Here is a 24462-nt window from a genome sequence, read left to right on the forward strand (position 1 = left end):
CGAACGACACTTTATTTGCGAAAATCGGATAATAAATAAAAAAGTTATGTAACTTTTATAATGTTTTTGTCACTAGTTTCTATGAAATTTAAGTTTGTGATTTCAAAATTACTGTCATTTTGAAAATTGCTATTAATAATAAAAGTAAAATAACTTTTTTATTTATTATCCGATTTTCCCAAATAAAGTGTCATTCTATTTGTAATAAAAAGGACTTTAAATAATGTGTTGCAACATTTTGTTTTAATAGCTGGTTTTCATGGAATTTGACTTTAAACATTTAAATGGCGGCCATTTTGTTTTTTACCCTCAGCGTTCAAACACACCATTTTCAAGAGTGCCACCATCGAAATTGTATTTCTCCAAGGTCAAACGAAGAGATTAAGACTACGCCCACACCTGCCTCAGCAAGGACCACACGGGTGTACATTTGACAGTGGACTACAACTCCAAATGTACCATACCCTAAGACGAGATATGTATCAGTGTCAACATGTCAGAGTGTTTATTGAATTGTAAGAACTCAACTCAAACAACAACACATAAGGTAACTTAATTAAAAAGTCCTTAAAACTGGGTAACACTTGTTTTATTGAAAATGTTTAAAGAAACAAATGATTTATGTCAAATCGTATACAATTAAACCTATCTAAAAATTCAGGACGGATATAATTGCATTGTATCTTCAAACTATAAAATGTAAGTTTTTGGATACCGGTACTGAAAAAATATATAGGTACCGTACACAACAACAAAGATAAAGTTTAAACAACTAGTAAAAATACATACCGTACACGAATTTCAGGAATGACAAGTTATGTATGGCCAAGTGGAACATGCCATGCAAAGTCGTGCTTTTAATCATGTTTCCAACAATATTAGTTTAGTCTCTCATTTTAAATACAGTAGACATTCTGTTTAGTTCCTAGAAGAGACTGGTCCAGGAGCCTTGCTGCTTCTGTACAGCGCAGTGGCAACTCGAGGAACTAGCAAGTAAGTTGATATTACCTTGATAGAATTAATAGCCATTTACTACAATTGTGTCGCTGTCTTCAATTCAATTCAATTCAAATTCTCTTTATTCATTCACAGTACAAGTTTTTATACAATGAATAGCGTCAAATAAATATAAAGATGAATTATGCTTTACTTATCGCTAAAACAATCATTATCTTTACAAAACAAATGTTAAGCTTAAGAAGAATATAAACAAAACAAAATTAAATCAAATCATCTTTCTAAACTATCATTTATGATTTCTCTTGAATTCCAAAATTCATCCAAAGAATACAAAGACAATGAAAGGAGATAATTTTTCAATCTTTTTTTAAAAATATCAAAACTTTTTTCCTCTATTATAATTTTAGGTAAATTAAATAAGAAGTTTATGCCAATGAAACTACATTTCTTCTCAAAAAACTTAAATTTATGTCGTTCAACCTGCCTAGTATGCCTTAATTTATAGTGTCGAAAATTTGTACTATTAGTTTGGAGTTATTTATTTCTTATTTCTTGGATTTATTTCTTAACGAAATAAAATTAAAATCAGCAGATAGGTTTACCCCTGACTGCCCTGACTTATTTCAGACTTTTCTTACATTTTGTCTATCTCGGCCCAGGTCCACACTCTTTCTCAGATTCAGATTAAACATTATAAATTCAGTAGTTTACACTCTTTATCTAATCACATGCTCACCTGCTCATTGGTAAAATACTATACAACACTTACTATGTGACGACTATGTAAATTGAACCGTTTAATTCGTTAAATATGTCATCAATAAAAGGTGTTCAATAATGTTGCCAGTTGTCAGAAGGACATGGAGGTGGAGAAGGCATATTTGGTGACAGGAGCGGAGGAAGGATCCATGTGTATTGTGACTTTACTGTTGACTGGACGAGCCACTCCCTACCTACACAACGGTGTTGTCTACGTTGGTGATGAGGAGCACTATGTAAGTTTAATGATGGTATCCTATACTCTTATATGAGCAATGTTTACTTGTACGTATATGCATGTATGCTTGTATGTTTGCACAAAGATCTCAAAAATGGCTTTGACAATATCCTAAAAATGTTGTAAATAATTTATTTCTGGCCTAAAAACGTGTTTAATGCAGTTAAAACTGTCAGCAAAAATTGAATTACCTATACGTACAAAATTAAATTTAAAGTTAACTTTTTTTAACATTTTGGCCTTATGGGTTACCAAGTAACCATGTTGGTTGAAAGAAATAACAAGGAAAAGGTAAACAAAAGACTTACATGTGTTTATAACAAGTCATCCTCAGTATACTAGTAAATTAAAAAATCCAGTACTAAAGGAAAAACATCAGTTGTTACTATCGAGCAAAGATTACACTGAAGATAACTCGATATAGGGGTACAATGGAAATAAATAAAATATACCGAGTCACGGTCCCCAGGTACTAGAGAAGTCTGATCTAAAGAAGTCTTTATCTTTTGATAATTGAATGATAATGCCATACGGGTCAATAATTAAAGGACACATAGAGACTTTGTCTACTCTAGAGATTTGTATCCAGCCTACACCTCTACACCTGCTACGGCGAGGTTGGATCACATGAAAAATATTTTTGTTTACATTGCTTCAGCAATATAGTATAAAGCAATATTCATTCTCTCAGCTACGTATGTATCCGTTCACACTACTGCTAAATTGAGAGGGGGTAGAGTAGTATGACAATTGTATGAAGCATAGTAGGTGTGTATCTTCTGGAGTGGCAAAAGGTGTTGTATGGGCGTAACCTCTAAGGTTTATATAGTAAAACCACACTTAATAGCTTTCGATTTCACAGAATCTGATTACCCAAGGAGAGGGTCGTGAGAGAAAGATCAGATAATCAAAACTCTACTATACTCTACCCGCCTGGATGTCACAACTCAATTTCATGTTAAAGTTTATTTCACTCAGGTTTAGTGTAAATAACTTAACTAAATTAAGAACAGTGACAGATTATGCTGTTGTGAAATAATGTTTCACTAGTGTACATGTTTCTCGAATTCGAGCAATTGCAAAGTATTACAGGAGTTATTTTAAAACGAATAACAGTCATATTTACCATTAATTTAACCCTTTGAGTGCCAACGTCCGGGGAACCGGACGTTTTTAAAACGAGCCAAAAGTGCCAACGTCCGGCTGACCGGACGTTTCGTAATGATCGAACAGTTGTCATAACAACCGAATGGATACTCGGATTCTTTTAACCCATATATTAACATTGAGTCAAAAGTTACTAGATGCGATACATCAATTTTTGTTGGTCGAAATATCGAAAATTCGATTTTTACAAAATTTTAACCTAAAAATCGCCAGATTGCATTTGGCATTTTTAGCGCGACCTTCGGGAAAAATCATTGGCATTTTTTGAGCGTTACTTTTATTTCTCGCCTGGCACTCTAAGGGTTAAAAGAGCCAACTCAAGATTACCGGTGTGTAGCTCAGACTATTTTTATCTTCGTTATTGATAAACCTAAAGCATTCCTGCCGGTTTTCTCCTTCTCAAAATGCCTCGCTGTACAGGCAACACAGGTCATTGATAGAGGGCCAATTGAGAACGAAAAGTCGTTTTGGGTTAGTGTTAGGGCGCATTTGTAACCTAATAGTTGAGATTGTCCAGGGTCAGGTGCTGACTGTGATGAGTTAAGCCTATTACGCGCCACTGTTCTGTAGCTGCGGTCGTTATCACGATTACGCCTCCTGTTTATGTTTCGTTGTCGTCACGTCGGAGGTATTTAAAAGAAAAAAAAAACAACAAATAAACAAATTATAGGTACACAAAACAACGATAAATGCACAAATTTAAGTTACAATCATACTAACACGATCCTTCATAGCGACACAAAACAACGATAAATACACAACTTTAAGATACAACCATACTAACACGAACCGTCTTGGGGGTTATGTTTACATAAACTCAAATAGTAAATAAATGTACTCAATGCGTTTCATTGAATTGAAAAATAACAGCAATTAAATTATACAGCTGACCAAAATGTAAACAATTATGTTCTCCATAAGGATTACATGGGAACTTTCAAAGCCACTGGGGCAGAGCCCAAGGGACTTTTTCAAAAATGTAAGGCCAGTTTGCAAATCTACGCGACACGCTCTTTCCAATGAGACGTCAATGGATAAAATCGGTTAAGAAATGGCGGAGGAGTTCAACCGACAAAGTTTCATGTAGCGTATTAATTATATAGATTTCTTGTATACCAACTGAAAGGGCTGCTTATTGTAAACTATATATAGAATCTTTATCCTCCCATAAACTCCCATTGAACAAAAAAGAGTGAATAGAGCTTTAAAACTAACATCCTTTTAGGCAGTGCTCCATTCCGAGCAAAACTACACCGACCCTTGGGACATTGATTAGAATTCAAATTCAATGATAAGGTTAGTTTTTGGGTTGACAACCCCAATATTGAGATAATGCTTAGGAATGTTTACGTAGCAAAATATCCTTACAGTACCGTACTGTACTATGATTATTAGTTTTATGACTAGCTTTTGGAATATTCTTTAAATATTATCTGCATAATTTTTTTCTTTCAAGGCAGTCCCTCAGTACGGTATACTGTCCCGAAGCGAGATCGGGTTCCTGTTCTACGAAGAAGGAGTAGAGGAGAGGATGCCAGGATCTCGACTGAAGACTCCTTCTCTACCAATCTGGGTGGTTTGTAGTCAAGGTCATTTCGGGGTCATGTTTAACACCAATAGAGAACTACTAAGGAACTACCATGCAGAGAGGAGGTATGTTATGAGCAATGTAGGAGATTGTAGCTCTTGTAATTAGTCTATGATCGGTGGCATAGCAAAGAGCAGGTTTTTGAGTTCAGCCAATATTTCAGAATTGTATTAAATTAAATATAATATTAAACTTCAAGAAAGCCTTTGATTTTCCTATAAACTTTAAAAAGTCTAACAAGTTGTATAGAATAGCATATTCTGAAGTTCATCTATTAACCATCTGCGCAGGGCCTTAAAACAATTTGCAGCCTACGAATTCCTAATCTCTTAGTTTTGGGTTATGCCAAAATCATATTCTAGCTAGGAGTGTCAATTTAAAATACCCCCGCCGCAGCAAACCTGCCGACTAAGCGAATTTCCATTTGTCTGAATTGATTTTCAGTTAAATATATTTTAATAACATTAGGTTTAACGAGTACCTAGGTTTGCTGCTACAAGGAAACTAATAAAGTGTGTTTTTGAGTAAAATATTGATAGCTTAGTACAAAATAAATAAATTTGCGAAGTTTGATCAAAATATATTCATAAACAAGCAAACTACAACATTTGTCAATATTCTCCATAAGAATAATATGGGAATTTTAAATTTATAATTTTTTTAATTTTCTCCGTTACTAATAATTGAACAAAAATACTTTTATATACTAAATTATTTGTTTTTTTAAGCTCTTTAAAAAGGTCTAAAGAGAAATTGGGAAATTATGTGTTTTGAGGGTCAAAAGTGAGAAAAACAAATTTTTACCCCATAAAACCCCCCGTAAAGCCCCGTTCCCATGGTCCGATCGTGCTGGTTCGCGAACTCATTCAAGTTTATCCCGCTTTACACCTTTAAACCAAATTTCATCAAAATCGGACAAAAATTACTCAAGTTATTGCGTTCACGGACGTATATATATATATATATATATATATATATATATATATATATACATATATAAAAATTTGAACGAATAGTGTTTTTGGCCTCTGGGGACATCAAAATGAAAAAGTAAATCGGTCCCGGGTCTAGGTCTTACCGTGCCACCTACGGTAATAGCTACTTCCCTATAGGGAAATTCGCTAAAAACTAACTTTTTAATAAGTGTTCTACAATTATAAATATAATATAATAGTTTTGTAAGATGGTTAAGGTATATAAAACTGTAAAATGCTAGCTAGCAGGAGTGGTTGTTATTTGTATCCTTTAAGACAATTAAAATCCCTGAATCTTGTAGATAACTTTCATAAAATCCTGATTCTAGATTGACAGAGTCAATCCTTTTACTTCATAACATGATCTGAATATGTGTGCCTGTTAGATATGCCAGCCATATTGTTTTTTTGACACTACTACACAGTATTTACTCATCAAAGCCTTCAGCTACAACATTACTTTCATAGCATGTGGAAAATCTGACTACCCATTAATTGACGACACCCCTTTCCCACCCTCAGGAATAGGCAGTTACCATACCCAGTCTCAATATAATGTGATCAGTGCACCAGGCCGCAACTTGAGTGATCTCTCTTGGTCACAGACTGACATACACATAAAAATATATATTTTCTGTGGCAGGTTTGAGCTGCACTACTACACCTGTGGAGGCAGTCAGTGTCAGATGACTGTGGACACTCGTCAAGAAGAGCCTCAAGTCAATCATCACACAGAACAGGAACAAGCAGCCATCAACTCCTTCAGTAACATAGAGAAACTCATCCACACCAAGTGAGTCCCCTGGGGCATGATGTTTATGTCAAAACTTTAAAAAATTAGAATTAATTTCCTACTACTGGAACGTTAGTTATTAATAAATAATAATAGTATTACCTTCTTCCGTTCCAAATCATTATAGTTATTTACGACGCGTTTCGTCAGCACAGTGACATCCTCAAAATGATCAACGCCGCTCACCCAAAAAATAAAATTCAAAAATGAATGTGATAACAAAATAAATTATTTGGACTTAACAATACATACAAACGAAAACAAGCATCAGTTCAGCATTTTTCACAAGCCAACTCAGTCTAGCCAAACAATACACGCCACTTCCAACCATCCCGTTTCCCATAAAATGGCAGCTTTTAATTCATTTATACACAGATTAAACCAAATACGGTACCTATGAACAAAACCAACTACAACAAGGAACTAAATTTAATAAAATACATCGCACAAGATAATGGTTATGACAGTAACACAATAGACAGGATAATAAAGAAAAAATCCCATGTCCCAAACAATCCCAAAGAGAAGAAGAAATTTGTGATTTGTCACACTAACGTACAATAATTGGCTGAACTACAAAATCAACAATATATTCAAAAACCATGGTTACACAGTTACTTACAGAAATTCCAACAAACTAGAAAATCTTATTAACCCCAGGAAGGAAAACATTGGTGACAAATTCGACAGCAGTGGGATTTACAAATTAAATTGCAACGAATGTACAAAATACTATATAGGACAAACAGGGAGATCATTCAAAACCCGGTTTAAAGAACATCTCCCAAAGAAAACAATCACCCAACTACAAGTACCAGTTCCATAACTACAGTTCCATCTCAGACAACTTGCAAATACTACACAAGTGCAGAAAAGTCATTTGATGTCCACACTTGAGTATTACGAAATTTACAAAGCAGTACAGTGTGAACCAAACAACGTACTGAATGACAAAATTAATACTCAAGGAAATGCATTGTTTGACACCGTGATACACCTGGAGAAGAGAAATGATGTCATGGTACAAAGTACACCTTAGACAACGATCCATCCTGCAGTCGTCGCCCAGAATTAGTCATGTGCGTACGTGAGTTGTGGCCACCGTGACGACAACAACGACCGGTCTTTAAATGTATTAAATGTGTGTTTGTGTATTGTGCAATGACTGTTTTATGTTAATATATTCAAGACGAAGTGATAGCGGATACCTGAGGATGTCACTGTGCTGACGAAACAAGTCGTAAATAACTATAATCATTTGGAACGGAAGAAGGTCATATTATTATTATTTAAAAAATTGCTGAACTTTTCTTTTAACGGCGTTCAACAGGCCTTCCTACTGGGGGCATCTGATGAAGAATCAGTTAACTATTTCCAACTAGGACTGTACAGCAAATTGTCCATTTGCAACCAATTATTATTAATTGGTCGCAAACATCTTGCAACAACTTAAGACCAACCTACCTCTACTAAGTCATGAGTTTGGGATTTAAAAATCGTTTGAAAAATAAAATATAGATAAAATGTTTTTGTGTTTGTTCCAGATGGCAGGATGCAAGGATACAGTGGCATGGAATGTCAGGGTTTATCTGAAAAACTGGATACCAGCTCATCTCATACATTGGATCTAGACTAGATCAGCTGTTATTTTTAGTTTTAAACACTCCATACAGTAATGACATGAACCATTTGCAATATTAATATACTAATAGCGGATAATGAATTTTATGTTATACACCAAACAAAACATGCACAACACACTCGAGTACCTATCCAAAAGTTTAAGTACAAACAGTTTTAAGTAAACTTAGCTATAAAACAAAGTAATATACTAAAATGTGCAATACTTTAAACATTGTTAAGTGTATGATTGTAAATATGTGAAGATTCTGGGGGAATGTTGATTAGGGGATTTTCAATCCAGGGTAGATGTTGTTATATGAATGTATGTAGTGAATTAAAGGAAATAAATGTTATTATAAAATAATATGATTTATTGTATTGGGATTTATTCACCCTTTAGTAGGCCTAATGTTAACCCTCTACCCAAATGATTTCAAATTGATTTGTGATATTCTGAGGCAAGGTTCTCAGAGTTAGACAGACTTGAGATGTGACACACCCAGAGCTTTGACAGTTTAAGTTACGAGATAGTTTTAGTGCTCAGGCTTATGACACATACAAGAAGCATATAAAGTCTCGCTTAATATTTTCCAAACGACAAAAGATAAATCAATAAGATTTGGTACATCAAGACAACACCTAAAAATCTACTTTTTGAAGGAACTTATCAGTTTTTTTGTCATATCATGGGAACGTCCCATGGAGTTCCTAAGAAGGAAATCTTAAATAGAAGCATAGGTTGATATGTACATCAAATTAAAGGCCTTTACTAGCAGAGTATAATGCCACAAATTTGAACTGAAACGGACAACCGAGTAAAAAATGACAGCAGTTCAAAGATTCATTGAATTTACAATGTTCCTCAGGGGAACAGCCGCTAGGAATCGGAAGAAAATCGTAAACGTAAGCATAGGGCGATTTGCACTTAAAATTAAATGTTTTTTTCCTAACTTTGTCGGGTGACCCGACAAAGTTGGCTTCCTTGTACTGTTTATAGTACAGAAAGCTGTCGTACGGTTTATACTTTGCTGCACATCAGGATTCCAACGAAACAACACAAAACAGCGTGGTTCTATTATGCACGTAATCCGTGTACGCTTGGAAATAGGTTGGCAACACTTAAAGATAATAATACTAAGAGCAGCTGATTGACTATTATAACTACGATTTAACCTGTCATTTCGTGTTTATAGTTTCGGTATTTCTGAACTTTCTGGACTTTTCTTTTAAACATTCTTAAAACATTCCTACGATCTTAATAAACAAGAAAATACCTTTAAAGCATTTTTTTAGGCGCGGAAACCAAGTTGATGATTTCGAGTTTTTTTCCAATTTGAGGTTTAGGATGGGAAAATGTTGGAGATGATAATAATACTATGTTGCCCACTGAGCTATAATGATAACTGGAGTAACCACTCTGTGTTTTAAAAACGTACCACTGTTTTTGCTGGTTTTGTTTCAGAGTTTCGTTTTGTTAGGTTGGCCGGGTGATCGAGTTGGTGGGACTTGTCAAATTAGAGGCAAGATCAAGATGGCGTCATCCGTCATCCTGTTTTGTTGATACAGTAGTAGTAAACAAAACTCTGCCAACTCAACATTATGATAGAAATATAAGTTTATTTATTTATTTTACGAGCAAGAGCAACCCATTTTAATAAGATCATAAACCGATAGTTGTTATTTAATCAAATGCCATAGGGCTATTGGCCTAAAACAATACAGTATTTCCAAACCAGGAAATTTGACTAGCCTATTTTCACCACATAGTTTGAAAAGAGGTAAATAAGTTAGTACTGTATTTATTTACTATCAAACAAAAACAATTTATAATGTTTCAAATAACTTTAAATACAGAGGTTTTAACGTGCAATAACTTAAATAAGTTGTTGATACAAGTCCTTGAAATAACATAACCCCAAATAAATAGTATGGTTAATAGGTTACGTTAGAATGAATTGGAATTATTTGACAGCATCCCACCCACTGAGCTAAAATTATAACTGGAGGTAGCACTGCCATGGCAGAAGTCTGTCAAAAGCGTGTCGCTGATTTTGTTAGGTTGGTATAGCAGTAAGTTTTCTTATCATAGCAATAACATGGCTTCTTATAACTAGGTTGGTATAGCAGTGAGTATTTTTGTCATACTTGAATACTTTTAATACTTTAATAATTTTCTTTGAAATGGCGACCATACAAAGTAGGTATTTTAAGCCAAGTATAATAATAGTTATAGCAATAATATGGCTTCTTATGACACCAGACTCACGCAAACATGGCGGCTGGCGACACGCATCTTTGACATTCAGTGCTACCTCCAGTTAGAATTATAGCTCAGTGATCCCACCAACCGATCACACGGCCAACCTAACAACACGAAACACCAAAAACAAACCATCCAAAACTGTGGCACGTTTTTCTCCAACGTTTAACCAGAGAGTAGTGACTCCAGTTATAATCTATATCTCAATGATGTTGCCCTGCTTACTTTCTACACATTTGCCAAGATAGCTTTAATTGGTCAGCAGCAGATTCAAGATTAATTAACACCAATGAGCGTATACATTCAGTGGTACTACCGTATCTACTCTTTTGGTTGCCGCTCTTATGAAGGTTCTTAGTCCTTCAAAAGGGAGTTTGGAATAGTTGTTTGGCTATCTTGGTTTGTTGATTTGTTAAACAATTTTCATTATAAATTCTAACACTAAGAGCTCATTGCCAAAATGCATAATATTAATTTATAAACCACCTCCATCTAGGATATGAAGGATTTAGCTAATTGGACCTTCTTTTCTAACACCCTCATTTGTTTAAGCGTTTTTTGAGATTGTTAAGACTGTGTTATGTGTGGTACAATTTCACAGATAAAGTACTGCAGAATGCTGGAGTCAAAACTCATAACAATGATCGAATGGAACTTTAACTATACGGTCATTACCATTACCACTGAGGATGCCACATCCACATCTTAGGATTGACAAATGGCGAAACGTCTAATATTGTAAATAATGTAGAAAGGTTTGTTAAGCGACTGTTTGGATTTTTTATTTTCTGCTCCAAACTTACAGCAGGGGTCATGGCCGTGGCTCTGGGATGCTTTTTTGGGGTAGAAGTAGAAACATACAAAAATAATTATATCAATTATCAATTATCAAAGTTATATCAATTATTATCAAAATTATATCAATTATCAAAATTATATCAATTATTTAAGATGGGGACGCCACTAGGTGCGTATTTTAACCCAAATATGAGGGAAGGATGAGTGGCGCGATCTTGTAGTCGCGGCTTGTTAGTGACTAACAGCTGTTAAGCCCATACAGCTATAATGGCAACTAATGGACCTACAGTTTAGAGTGGAATCCGAACCACATGTTTGCCTTGTAATTAACGAATTGGTATAATTATCAGGATAGAACTGCATGTCTACAAAGCTACAGAGATAAATTTTAAAGTAGGCTAAGTTTTGTGTTAGTTAATCTCTCTATAGGGCTATTCTTTACAGATTCTTCCCTATCTGTAGGTAGCACGGTGATACCTAAACCCAGACCGATTTAATAACGCAAGTAATTTTGGTGCGATTTTGATCAAATTTGGCAAGAACATGTAAACAATAAATTTATAATCTTCATGGTGTTTGGAAAATGTCTTTAACTATAGGTACCGTGTTCATTGTTTGTAAGTATTTTTTTAAAATTAATAACTAAAACAATGTTGTCTGAGCTTCTAACAGATCTCTTGAAGCCTAATTTTAGAATAGAATAGAATAGAAACGTCTTTTATTTGAAGAGGTTTTCAGTACAACAATACACTGCTTTTCAAAACAACTCAATTTATTTGTATACTCGTGTTTTATTTATTTATTTATTTATTCATCCAACGGTAACACCATTTTAACATTCAAAATTACATTAAATAGGTTAAATCACTGCATAATTTCATATTAATTTCACCAAGAATATGTTTCAATAAAACCTTTCACTATTAGTGAATGATAAAACACTTGTTGGTATTTACCCAGTGGTAATGGAAATATTACGTACTTCAGTCTTATGTACAGAAATGTTTTATAACCAATGATAGCAGTAACACCCTTGTTGTTAGTCTACCTAGTTTGCTTTCCTGTTTTCAGCCAATTAGTCATCGGCAAAAGAAGAACGTGAAGCTATTGGAAAAACGCTGGACCAATCAAAACACTCAAGGTGTCAACTTCAACTCGCAGACGAATTTAATACATAATACAAACATTGTAATATTACAAATAAAATATGTTAAATTAGTTTTTGATTGTTTTGAGGTTTGAAAACGTAAGTAGTAAATAGTTTTATTTAGCTTGAAAATGTATCTCGCTTACAATTTAGCCAAATTGATTTTTCCTAACCTTAGTACAAATTAAAGGACACTTGTAGGTTATGTTTTCCTTGTTCCCGGCACCTAAAACGAAAGTGCAAGTGTTGAGATTTATTTAATTTACTTGGCCCCCATATTCTGGTAAACAATTAAAATTTCGAAGAAAATTTGAATCTAATCTATCAATGTTTTATCTCTTTTTATAATGAAACACATCATAACCAAAGATTGGACCTATCTGGCAAAGCTTTAAGTTAGGCCTACTGATTTTAAAATGGTAGCCTAATTCTTCAATCATTGTTCAATGTAATTTTTTGTCTCTAACTTATTTCACAGGAGTAATCAGAGGTGATAGTCCCAAACTCATTTTAAAGTTCCAAATTTTTTTTCAAATGAATTAGGCTAAGTTACATCCTTTTTCAAAAATTGAAAAAGGAAATTCAAAAAAATTCAAAAACTGTCCTAGGATAACTCTCATTTCAAGGCTTTTAATGATTTAAAATGCCAGTGTTTCTGACTTGTGTTTTTGCAGCATTTAGGCTAATCCACTTTTTGACGTGTCCATATGCATGTGTCTACTGGAATACATTTTTTATTTGATTTGTCAGGAATGCTTTTGTGAAACCCTAAAGAATTTCAATTTTTACATTATACATGTGGGAAACTAAAACAGCCTAAGTTACAATTATTTTCCCAGTTAACTTATGCTCTTCTAGATTTTTTCCGTCACAATAATTTAGCCTTTGCCCAGCCTTTGGGGTTTCAACATTTATAAGTTAAGTAACTACAACTGTTTGTACAGGATGATGTGGAAAAACATACTTCACCCTGTATGCTTACTCTTCGTCTTCACTGAGTTGTCTGAATGCAAGAAGAAGTCAAAGTCTGTGACAACTGTTCTTGATGCAAAATGGGAACAGACACCTTTGGTCCTTGAGATAGCGGAGTATTTAGCTGAGGAAAGCTCTGAAGTGTTTTGGCAGTTTGTCGATGGGGTAGCAGCTTTAGATATCCACTTGATTGATCTAGGTAAACATTAATACAACAATTAAGTACCTACCTATGATTTGAAAGTGACAGATGTAGCCTATGCCATTATCAAGTTGCATAATAATTACTCAAACCCAATTTAGAGGAAGCTGTAACCTTGGCAAAATCTTTTTTAGCTGCCACCACAAAATATGACTAAAATATTTATGATTATTTTATATAGTATTGTTGGGTTACCCCAATAATGGTGAGCCAAACTCAATACCATACAAGAACCGATGCCGTAAAAAGAACGTAGGCCTATTAAGTTGAAATGTTGTCACATATTCTTGATAAAAATTGCTAAATAATGTACGGTACCGTATTTTTCTATTTTTCCAGGGGCCTCGGCATGGAAAGGGGCCTCACTTGGGGCCTCAAAAGAATGTTTTTTTTCTCTTAGAAAATAAATTTTGCCAATAATCTGTTACAATTAGGGGGTAGTACAACTTTCCGAGTCAAACTTATATCCTCACAATCGCCGAAAGTGTCTGCAAAGATTGCGATAGAAAATCATGACTCCCAGCGATCGCGGGAGACGATAATCAGGTCTCGCAACCGCGAAAGACGTTCACAATTGCTCCGAGACAGAGACGTTCATGATTTCAACGCGATATTGGTGAAAGAAGATTATGTCCTCACTAACGCGGACAAGTTGTTCAGGATTTCCCCTCGATCATAATGAATAGTAGTCTAATGTCCTCGCGATGGCGCAAGATTTTCATTATTATTTCACCGTGGACGTACAATACGATTCCTTAACCCTCCGAGCGTCACTTGTCGAAAAATCGACTCACGACACACTTTGTGTAGTGTCACTTGTCGATTTTTCGACACACAAACATCGTTTACGGCGAAGGCTCTATGACTGACTGAATCGGATTGAACTGGACCGAGTTAGGTATCGTTCTTTTTGTTAGATTCAGAGCTTTCTCCGGAGGTCTGTCTCTAAGCGCTATTCATTTTAGTTCCGAAAATATTGTAGCAGACAGCTGACGTGCGTATTTGTAAACAGCTTGTCTAACCTCGGACCGATGACTGATGTGTTTTATTACGTTTATCATTGTTTTAGTGTTAAAAATCAAAAGTAGTGATATACGTGGTGCATTATAAGAAGATTTAAGTGATTTTGAAGGGCTGGTTGATGATCCTGAAGAAGTAGGTAGTGATATTGAAGTAAATTATCAGCCAGATTCCTAGCTATGGTAAGGCTATGCATTCTTAGCTAAACGCTATGTACTGATAATATAAATAATATAATATAAAGATAATATAATAATACTGTATTTTATACAAAGCTATTATCTCCTTTAAAAAAATGGTTAAAAGGAGTCACAGTAAAAAAAACCTCATTTGTGTTACTTTTTGGAGTGCTTAAGTGCTCGTGCTTATTATGAATCTTCAACACATAAAAACATAAAATGTTAAAAGCTTAAAGAAAAATTTAATTTAGCATCATTGCATTTGACTTAAAACAATAAATTACACTCAAAATAGTTGACATAGCCATGACATGACCCTATTTAACTTAAGCTCATTTAATCAGTGATACAAAATATATTTTTTAATAAATATGTGAAATAATAAGAACGATAGTACTGTACCCTGTTTAAATCATTTTGAACATAAAATGATTTTAAACAGGGTACTATGATATATATTATTTCACGTAAGCAAATAGGGCCCCCTCATCTAAGCCGCCCCAGGCCCCCAACTATGACACTAAAACATGCAGATTAAAAATTTGTTATAGGCTAAACAACTTTTATCCTCAAAGAGAAAAAAGAACAATAGACTATAGCTTAATAAATAACACAAATCAACATTAGGAGGTACTCGTAAAATTCATGACTGCCAGCTTATTAGGCTATTAAATTTGAAATCAAGAAGAAAGTCAAATGATTGTGCTACACCAGTAGACCGTTGCTTGTATCCAGATCTACTGCAAGGCTTACGCAAATCAACAAGTTTGTTGGCTCGTAATTGTTATATTATGTAATCTATCTCAGTCGTAGTTCCTACCTAATTGTTTTAATCTTAATCTTAAACATTGTAGGCACAGAAAAGGCAGTGTACGAGCGAGCATTGGCAGAAGCGAGTAGGTTGCTCTCACCAGCACAACTATCATTGCTCAAGTTGTCAGTGTCGCTACACGTCTACTCGCCTCGAGTGGAAATGTACCACCAAATGGCACTGGAGCGCGGAGTCAAGTGCCCGGCAGCAGTGGATGTTGCCGGAACTGTTGTCTGCGAACCACACAAGATTGAGGAGGCAGTGAAAGAAGCTCTGGTAAGCTGCTTGGATGATGTTATGGTAGGGACAGTATTTTAACATATTTGTATTTATGCTTTAAAATTTGTTTGTAGTGATTCAGATGTTCACAGAAATCTATCGAAATCAGCCAATTTTTTGGCTTAGGCTACTTTTTATGCTAAAAAAAAAATTGATGAAACAGCTGATAAAACATCTACTTTCATTTAGAAAACTAACTTAATTTACAACTGATTTACATTTAAATAAACAGAGGCAAATAGAGAATCTTCAATAGGCTACTGAATTTGGACTTTGAGAATCAGTCAGTGTCAGATGTAACTGTTCGCTGTTGTATCGTATAGAATTTTTAAACTTAGAATTACACACACAGGTTACAGTGGAATTTTAATTTGAATTAAGATTTTGTATCCCTCATTGTTTACAGGCTCGTCCAGACTTATCAAGATTGGAGACGTTTAGGCTTGATCATCACTACCCTGGCTCAGAAAATAAGAGTTTGGTTGCTATATTGTATGGAGAGGTAAGTTGCATTTTAGGCCTTCTATAATGTGGTGTGTATACTGTTTGGTAGCATAATTATCTGCAATCTTACCATATAAAAGATTTATTGATGTGACAATATGACTAGACTACTCTAAAGTACTGTCTTTGACGATTGAGATGTACATTGTAATTGTATTTATTCATGAATAAAACATGTATAATAATAACAGTTTTACTTAACAATTTTGGTGGGCTTTTGGCATTTTTTGTATTTAACAAATGAGTTTACATTTTTACTTCTTTGTCCACGATTTAAAAAAATTTAACATATTAAGTTTTTGACAATCTAAATCAGCTAAGTACCAATGTAATTATTGAGCCAATGTTTTTTAACTATTTTTGGCTCTTAATGGTTCATTGCCTGTATTTCATGCTGTTAAGATAAATAAGAAAACTAAAAAATTAACGTAGCCTGCAGGGTTGTTGGGACAATAGTATTGTTTATCCTATGTGTGTTTCCAGATTGGTACACCTGAATTTGCCCAGTTCCACAAGCGACTTCGTCAGTTGGCCACATTGCAGCCTGTTGACTATGTGTTAAGGCATTTTGTCAAGGTTTGTAAAATAGTTAATGGAGTTAATTTTCTGTAAAGTAATATGTACATTTTGAGACAAGGAATTATAGCTTTATTTCTAGAACTGTACCGGCTGAACCTGCTAGATGTATGGTTTGACCTCATATATCTTTGTAAAGCGATTTGTCGCCGTTTTGATTCTTAAAAAAATCAAAAAAAAATTTTGAGCCCTACTATAATTGGGTTTAGCAAATCCATCTATAGTTCGGCCGCTTAGAAAACGACCTGCGCGCTAATGCTAAACCAATGCTGGAGGAGGTCGTTTTCTAAGCGGCCGACCTATAGTTTTAATTTATTTGTATTGCCTTTGTTTATTAATAAATTCACTTTAATCCTAATTCTATCTAACAGCACTTGAGAATTATGTGACTCTTAGTGCTGTTCACTTATCTATTTTAATGGTGTGACTTCCTCAAGGCATTTCTCAATGGTTTTGTATTGCTTCAGGAGCGACCAAACAAGAAGTTGCGGTTGTCTGGATATGGAGTCGAGCTGCAACTCAAATCCACAGAGTACAAGGCCCAGGATGACACTAAGGTGAAGGGAACAGATGGAGATGACTCTCAGGAAGAGGAAGAAGACGTGGAGATAGAGGGGTTTGTCATCAGCAAACTCAAGTAAGTCCAATAGTACCAACACACTACTCTGGTAAAGTCAAAAGTTCTAAATAAAGTACAATATCCCATAATGGTGCAACATTGAAATATATAAAATGTGAATGAAAAAGTCTTACCATGTAAAACTATGAGATTTAAGTAAAAGTGTTGGTTTGTAATTTAAAAGAAAGAAAAACTCAGTTAACACGTTCGCTACCGCAATAGTAACAAATTTTTCATTCATGGACCAGCGACGCACATATGCGACGGCTGGTTTCTACCCATAGACTGCCATCGCATGTGACGGCTAGTCACATTAAAGAGACAGACGACGCATATTTGCGTCGGTGTTCCAATGTTATCAATGCTTATATCTTTGTAACGGTCTATTTGAAGAGACTGAATTCTCTGCAGTGGTCTACAGGGATGTCTGTTGCACAACTGTGTCACTTGGTCTGTGGATATGATGACTGGTGATGTCATATGATTGTTGGAAAAACTCTTCTTTACTTCTATAGGCCTACTTCTTCTTTACTGCATAACTGTATGTGTGTATGCTGCATTATCCCATGCAGTTTTTATATTTGTTCAATTATAAACTGTTCTTGAAAAATCGGTTTTTTACTTACTTTCACCTAAAAATAAAAAAAAAATTAACTGTCGCATATATGCGGTGTTTGGGCTATTTCAAGAAAAATATAATAATTTTCACTATTGTCTCAGCTATAGACCGGGTGTCCCAAATATGCAACATTACAAAAGGTTATCATAAACATAAAAAAACAATAATATATTATTTACAAACAAGATTGCAGAGTATTACAAAGTAAATGATCACTGTTTAACAGGTTTTTGCCCGTGGTCTGCGTGTACTGTTAACCAAGTGACAGTCAGTCTATGTGTATGATGAAATTGTAAACGTCGGTCCGTGGCAATGATCGTGGCGTCAGATATATGTGACGCTCTGTAGCAAACGTATTAACATTTATTTTTGAACTTTTAGCATATTTGCTTTAAATTTCTACAAATAGAACAGAAATTACAACTGAACCATGACTCAAACCACACCAAAATTTCTATATCCACTACCTGTGGGAAATCAGAGATTTTATTTCTTATGAATGTTTTTAAAACAAAATTTTAGTCCATTAATACGTTGTTTTCAATCAAGCTCTATTCTGGAAACTAAATGATTCTTGGCAGCTAAACTTGTAACTGAATGTTCCAGGATGATGTACCCTGACAAGAAGGAGCAGTTGGAGAAGCTAGCACAAGAACTGACAGAGACGAGTGATCAGCTGGCGCCACTCAAGGTGTGGCAGTTCCAGGAGTTGAGTCTACAGGCGGCGCAGAGGATACTGTCAGCTCCTAGAGAGGAGGCACTGCACACGTTCACACACATCGCTCAGAACTTCCCCATGCAGGTGATCACCATTAGGGTGTTTGACTTAAAACTTTATAAGTATTTGCAGGCAAAACATAGCATGTGTTTTTTTACAATGCCTCATAGCACAGAATAAGCACATAACCCAGAAGGCTCCCTGAGCCATTATAAATGTGTTTGAATCTGCTAGTGTCTACCCCAGAATCTAGAACTGCTACTGTAGCTGTTGTATTAAAAAGTATACACTTGTATTATCAGCTGGTAGCATGCTATTAGTATAGGCCTGTCCTATTCAAATTATTTTTGGTTGAACAGATAGCCTAAAAAGTCACGTTTAATAAACGGAACAGAAAATTATAATATCATCAGCTTAAAATATGTTGGACTCACCTATTTAATCAAGATAATTCTCAAAACATTAACTAATCTTGGTAACTAACTTAGTAAGAAGTGAAATGTACCACAACAATTAGCCGAACAAGAAACAAGATACTATTGAATTAAACAAAAAAAAAAAAAAATAAAACACTACACCTGAATGATATAATAGATCACTATCATGGAGAAATTTATTTTGGAAGCAAATTCTTTACAATTTTACTTTTTTATTTTTCTCCAGGCCAAATCACTGGTTAGAACCACGGTGAATGCAGATTTCAAGGCAGAGATGGTTCGCAACCAGGAGAGGTTCGCAGCAACTCTCAATCTACAACCGTCAGACACTGCGTTGTTCCTCAATGGCATCTTCTTTGACATGGACCTCACTGACACCATGGCCATCCTGGACTCCCTGAGACAGGAACTGAGGGTACTGGAGGGACTGCATGCCTCTGGTAGGTTGAACATTTTGTCAGTATGATCATGAAACGGCTGTTGAGAAATAAGGTATAAATTAGTGTTTCTTGCAACGTCAACAATGGATTTATTGACATGAGAAGAAGGTTGAAAATTCGTTTAAGCCTGTAAAGTCAATGATAAAAATTTATAAATTCTGTATTTCTGGGTGGAACATTAATTAATAAGTCAATTTTTTACTGCACAAACAAAACTGAGTACCTCCTCTCTGAAGAAGACCTACATCAGGACAAAATATCAGTGTTATGTTTTGTGTTCTTTTAGAGTGTATCTATCAGCCCCTGGACACTAATTTTCTCAGATAAGCTTCAACTCTATTCCTTAAAAAAATTTCCTTATTAAGTATAAAATAAAATATTTACAAGCTGTTAGCATGAGAATGGTACTTCCAAACGATTAGTATTTCATAAATGACGTATGTGGTACACATTAGGGGAAAACTTGACAAAAACCGCACAAAATTGGGGTTTTGGACGTTTGTAATTTTATTTCCTAAGTAGGTAACTTAGGCCATGTATTCTAGGGAGAAGTACCGGTATCAATAATCGTCCTCAAAATTTCGGTTATGAATAATTGGGTAGGCATATGTACCCAAGAGATGGGCTATGGGCCTATTGGTATGGGCCAGCGATTGCAGTACATAGCGGTGTGTAGAAACCGAAAGTAACACTTTGGAAAAGCAAGTTTAGGAGCATCCCTAAACCTCTATCAAGATCACAACGTCACAACAAAATCTATCAGATCGGAAACATTGCAGCAACATCCATCATCACCCACTGCAGTTATGATTATTTACTTAACAATTCACACAACTGTCATTGAAGCGCCGTCAATGAGTGTAAACCTTCTTTGTTAGCTATTGGTGACGATGATTTAAAAAAATTAAAGCTTCCCAGCCCTATACAACACTGATTCACGGTCTTTTCCCCCGTTATCAAAACTCAAGTACAATTTGAAGTACACAGAGAATCTCCGGTTCCCGACCTGGATGATGCCTAGTTATTTAATTTCATTTACGGTTACGCATTATTGCACTTGCCAGTTATGTAAAGCACAACGTTTTTAATCTCACTTGGTTTGGATTTGCTTACAAAACGTGATCGGAAATGGTTGCAGTATTTGTAAACATATCAGTGACAGCATGACAGCTAGAAAAAATTATCTTGATCCAAACAGCTGTTCGTTATTTTATAGATAATGTTCTTTCCAAACGATTAGTATCTCATAAATGACGTATGTGGTAAACCTTAGGAGAAAACTTAAAAAAAATCCCACAAAATTGAGTTTTTTAACGTCCATTATTTTATTTAAGAAGTAGTGAGGCCATATTTTAGTGGCTAAAGACACCATCACCAATACAGTGAATACATTAAAATTGTATGAAACTTGATGGTTACTCTAGTTGTCTCGGAGTAGACTGCATAAATTAGCAATTAAGCGTTACAGACACAATGACAGACAGACAGACAGAAATTGAGATAAGACGCGTTTCGGCTTTCTTAGGCTATGATACGTAAAAATAACCAAAAACTACACGATTCTTTGCAATGTAGGCCTACAGACAAAACTGTAATTTTATTTATATAGATAGCTTAGCTAAATACTATGATTACTAAGTCTTAGGGGAGGGTGGATATGGGTGATTTGTCTTACAACTTAATTTAGCTATTTAAATTGTGTTTATGTAGGCTACTTAAAAACTCTAGGTATTGAACATATTCCCTTTTAGCGAATTTCCCTATAGGGAAGTAGCTATTAGGTAAGACCTAGACCCGGGACTGATTTACTTTTTCATTTTGATGTCCCCAGAGGCCAAAAACACCATTCGTTCAAATTTTTATATATGTATAATAGTTTTTCTATATATATATATATACGTCCGTGATTAATTTTTGAGTAAATGCGTACTTCAACTTGAGTAATTTTTGTCCGATTTTGATGAAATTTGGTTTAAAGGTGTAAAGCGGGATAAACTTGAATGAGTTCGCGAACCAGCATGATCGGACCATGGGAACGGGGCTTTATGGGGGGTTTTATGGGGTAAAAATTTGTTTTTCTCACTTTTGACCCTCAAAACACAAAATTTCCCAATTTCTCTTTATACCTTTTTAAAGAGCTAAAAAAAAAACAAATAATTTAGTATATAAAAGTATTTTGGTTCGGTTATTAGTAACGGAGAAAATTAAAAAAAATGTAAATTTAAAATTCCCATGTTATTCTTATGGAGAATATTGTCAAATGTAGTTTGCTTGTTTATGGATATAATTTGATCAAACTTGGCAAATTTATTTATTTTGTACTAAGCTATCAATATTTTACTAAAAAACACACTTTATTAGTTTCCTTGTAGCAGCAAACCTAGGTACTCGTTAAACCTAATGATATTAAAATATATTTAATTGAAAATAACTCAGACAAATGGAAATTCGCTTAGTCAGCAGGTATGCTGCGGCGGGGGTATTTAATCCATAACAAAATAAGTAGGCTTGTTTTGGTCTATTTCAAAATCCAAATTAGTTACCAACTAATAATAAAATCCTAAAATCCTCTTCTTTTAGGAATAACGGATAAGTCAACGTTGAGCTCCCTGTTGGGCCTGGACCTGAGTAGCAATGGAGGTCAGGACTTTGCCATAGACATCAGAGACTCAGCCATACAATGGGTCAATGACCTGGAAGTGGACAAGCAGTACAGGAGGTGGTCGTCTTCTCTCATGGACCTGCTGAGGCCCACGTTCCCAGGGATGGTGAGGCATCTGCGGCGAAACCTGTATAACCTGGTAAGTGACATGTAGACCAGATTACTCAAGAACATAGCCAGTGTGTCCAATTGACGGGGAAACTATAAAACCGGGAGTTGTATATGAATTTTTATGACTGACAAAAGTAGGCCCTATGTGAGCTGTACATAAATTATTGATAGAACTGGGAATTTTTGAATAATTGCTAATAGCCTATGGTTGATTGTTGTGGTTGATTGGTTGATTAAAGTCGTTGGTTTTAATGGCTCTCTTCAAATCTCATCACTTTTATTTGTAGTTAAAAATTCCGATCGCAAAAAGAAACATGGCAATACAAGGCGCGATCAAAATGTCACCGTACCTTAAGAAATGCTCACGGGTATTGCTACAATTGTGAGAGATCAGAATGATGATATGATTCTGGTGTAAAGAGTTTCGGAATCAACTCATATTTTTTTAAATTAATAAAGAATAAAGTATATTGCAGTTGAAATTGATTTCAATTCTGTATTGTATTTTATGAACATTTTTCTTGAGCATGAGACACAGGTGTGTTAGCAATAGTTTGCTGCGATTGTCTACACAACTGCTGGAGACGTTCAGAATTTTTTCGCGATTGTAGAAGATGATGATACCCAAGTGAGGGATGATTGTGAAATTATACTAGTTGGAAAAACATTTTACATTGTTAACATGCTCAATACAACATATTTACCTGAAGTAATTACATACAAATATAATACAGAATTTTTAAAATTTATCATAACTTTAAATTGCATCTATACGGTAGCCTAAAAGAAGAGTTTTGACAAAACGAATCATTATATAGCACAGCTGTGTTGCCTACTCTTCGCATAGTAAAATTAATTCATCACCTGTGAAATATAGCTGTAAAAATTAGTATATTAATCATTGCACAGTGATAATAAACTACTGATTAAATGGCACAGTTTAACCTAGCACTTTGACAGTAGGCTTGAAACTGCATTAAACAATTTGCTTTCTGGTAAACCATCCTGAAAGCACTGTTGTTTTTCTTGATTTGTTAAACAAAATTGCATTCTCAGGGTAATCACTGTGGTGATGCTATGCAGGGATTTGGGCCACTTAAGTAGTTGTTTTCATCCCACAGGTGATCATAGGGGACCCGTCCAAACGACCTGTCTGGCCACTGGTTAAGCTGGTAGAGTCGTTCTACGTACACACGGCTCCACTGAGGCTGGGGCTGGTGTTTGCCGTCAACAACACTGCGACAGGTAGAGAGGACGCTGGGGTCGCGCTGCTCAACGCTTACAACTACGTGGCGGAAGTCAAGAACGCTTACGAGGGTCTCAGCTTCATTACTGATGTAAGCTTTCTCTGAAGTGACTTCCTAGAAGTAATGTATAAGATTGTTTTTTTTATTGTCTACGACAGTAAAAGGAAAGGTAAGGAAAATCATTAAAGGTTTTAAGGGAAAGTCTAACTTATCAATTTTTTTAGGACGTGGCAAAGAACCTGTTACTCTCTCACTAATGTCAGAGACGCTAACCTCTAGGCTAGCAAAACCCCTCTCTGTTTTTGTTAGGATGTGATTTATACTTCAACAGAATGTAGGTATTGAACACTTAGGGTAGTTTGCGTGAATTTGTTACAGTTAAGTATTTTAATTTTTCAATGTTCTTCAATGTGTTTTAAGGTTCTTTAAATATTACAAATTTCTTCAAAAAAGAGTCATCTGAACTAAAAGTCATTGGTATGATGAAATCTTACTTGTTGAACTCACTCACTCAACAAATTTAAACAACAGAGAATTTTAATTGCAGGTGTATGCATCGGTCAAAACCGAGGGAGAGCGTGATGTACAAGTGTCGGATGTGATCAAGCTGTTGAAGGCTCGTTATCACTCTGCGGACATCGAGGAGATCCTTGGAGAGGACACAGACTACGACACAGGCCGTAAACTGGCTCAGGACTTTGTACAAAGATCAGGCCTCAGGTCCCTACCTCAGGTGAGATCTATCATTGGTATTGTGAA

At 35.1% G+C, this 24462-nt stretch overlaps 2 protein-coding genes across 6 annotated transcripts in view; both read left to right on the forward strand.

The window, feature by feature from the left end:
• LOC128992173 (inactive ubiquitin carboxyl-terminal hydrolase MINDY-4B-like) overlaps positions 1 to 8466 on the forward strand; it is a 45424-nt gene extending 36958 nt beyond the window's left edge. For all 3 annotated transcript variants that reach the window (XM_054415620.1, XM_054415621.1, XM_054415622.1), the window contains 5 exons: positions 923 to 993; positions 1808 to 1955; positions 4581 to 4777; positions 6330 to 6479; positions 8024 to 8466. In XM_054415620.1, coding sequence (XP_054271595.1) covers positions 923 to 993; positions 1808 to 1955; positions 4581 to 4777; positions 6330 to 6479; positions 8024 to 8072 — 615 coding nt within the window. In that variant the 3' untranslated portion in view covers positions 8073 to 8466. The remainder of the gene's footprint in view (positions 1 to 922; positions 994 to 1807; positions 1956 to 4580; positions 4778 to 6329; positions 6480 to 8023) is intronic.
• Positions 8467 to 12298: 3832 nt separating this feature from the next.
• Positions 12299 to 24462, forward strand: part of LOC128991488 (UDP-glucose:glycoprotein glucosyltransferase-like) — a 39030-nt gene continuing 26866 nt past the window's right edge. Inside the window, exons 1-11 of one of the 3 annotated variants that reach the window (XM_054414409.1) lie at positions 12299 to 12406; positions 13252 to 13478; positions 15535 to 15767; positions 16177 to 16272; positions 16758 to 16850; positions 17318 to 17487; positions 18695 to 18890; positions 19470 to 19683; positions 22264 to 22484; positions 23578 to 23793; positions 24251 to 24436. In XM_054414409.1, coding sequence (XP_054270384.1) covers positions 13253 to 13478; positions 15535 to 15767; positions 16177 to 16272; positions 16758 to 16850; positions 17318 to 17487; positions 18695 to 18890; positions 19470 to 19683; positions 22264 to 22484; positions 23578 to 23793; positions 24251 to 24436 — 1851 coding nt within the window. In that variant the 5' untranslated portion in view covers positions 12299 to 12406; position 13252. Of the gene's footprint in view, positions 12407 to 12533; positions 12591 to 13251; positions 13479 to 15534; positions 15768 to 16176; positions 16273 to 16757; positions 16851 to 17317; positions 17488 to 18694; positions 18891 to 19469; positions 19684 to 22263; positions 22485 to 23577; positions 23794 to 24250; positions 24437 to 24462 lie in introns of those variants that run through there. The other 2 variants (XM_054414410.1, XM_054414408.1) reach the window with 2 other exon arrangements.

The sequence above is a fragment of the Macrosteles quadrilineatus genome, unplaced genomic scaffold (genome assembly GCF_028750875.1).
Source record: "Macrosteles quadrilineatus isolate MER2022 unplaced genomic scaffold, UCM_ALF_1.0 Scaffold_4__1_contigs__length_99947679, whole genome shotgun sequence".
In the NCBI taxonomy this organism is placed as follows: Eukaryota; Metazoa; Arthropoda; class Insecta; order Hemiptera; family Cicadellidae; genus Macrosteles; species Macrosteles quadrilineatus.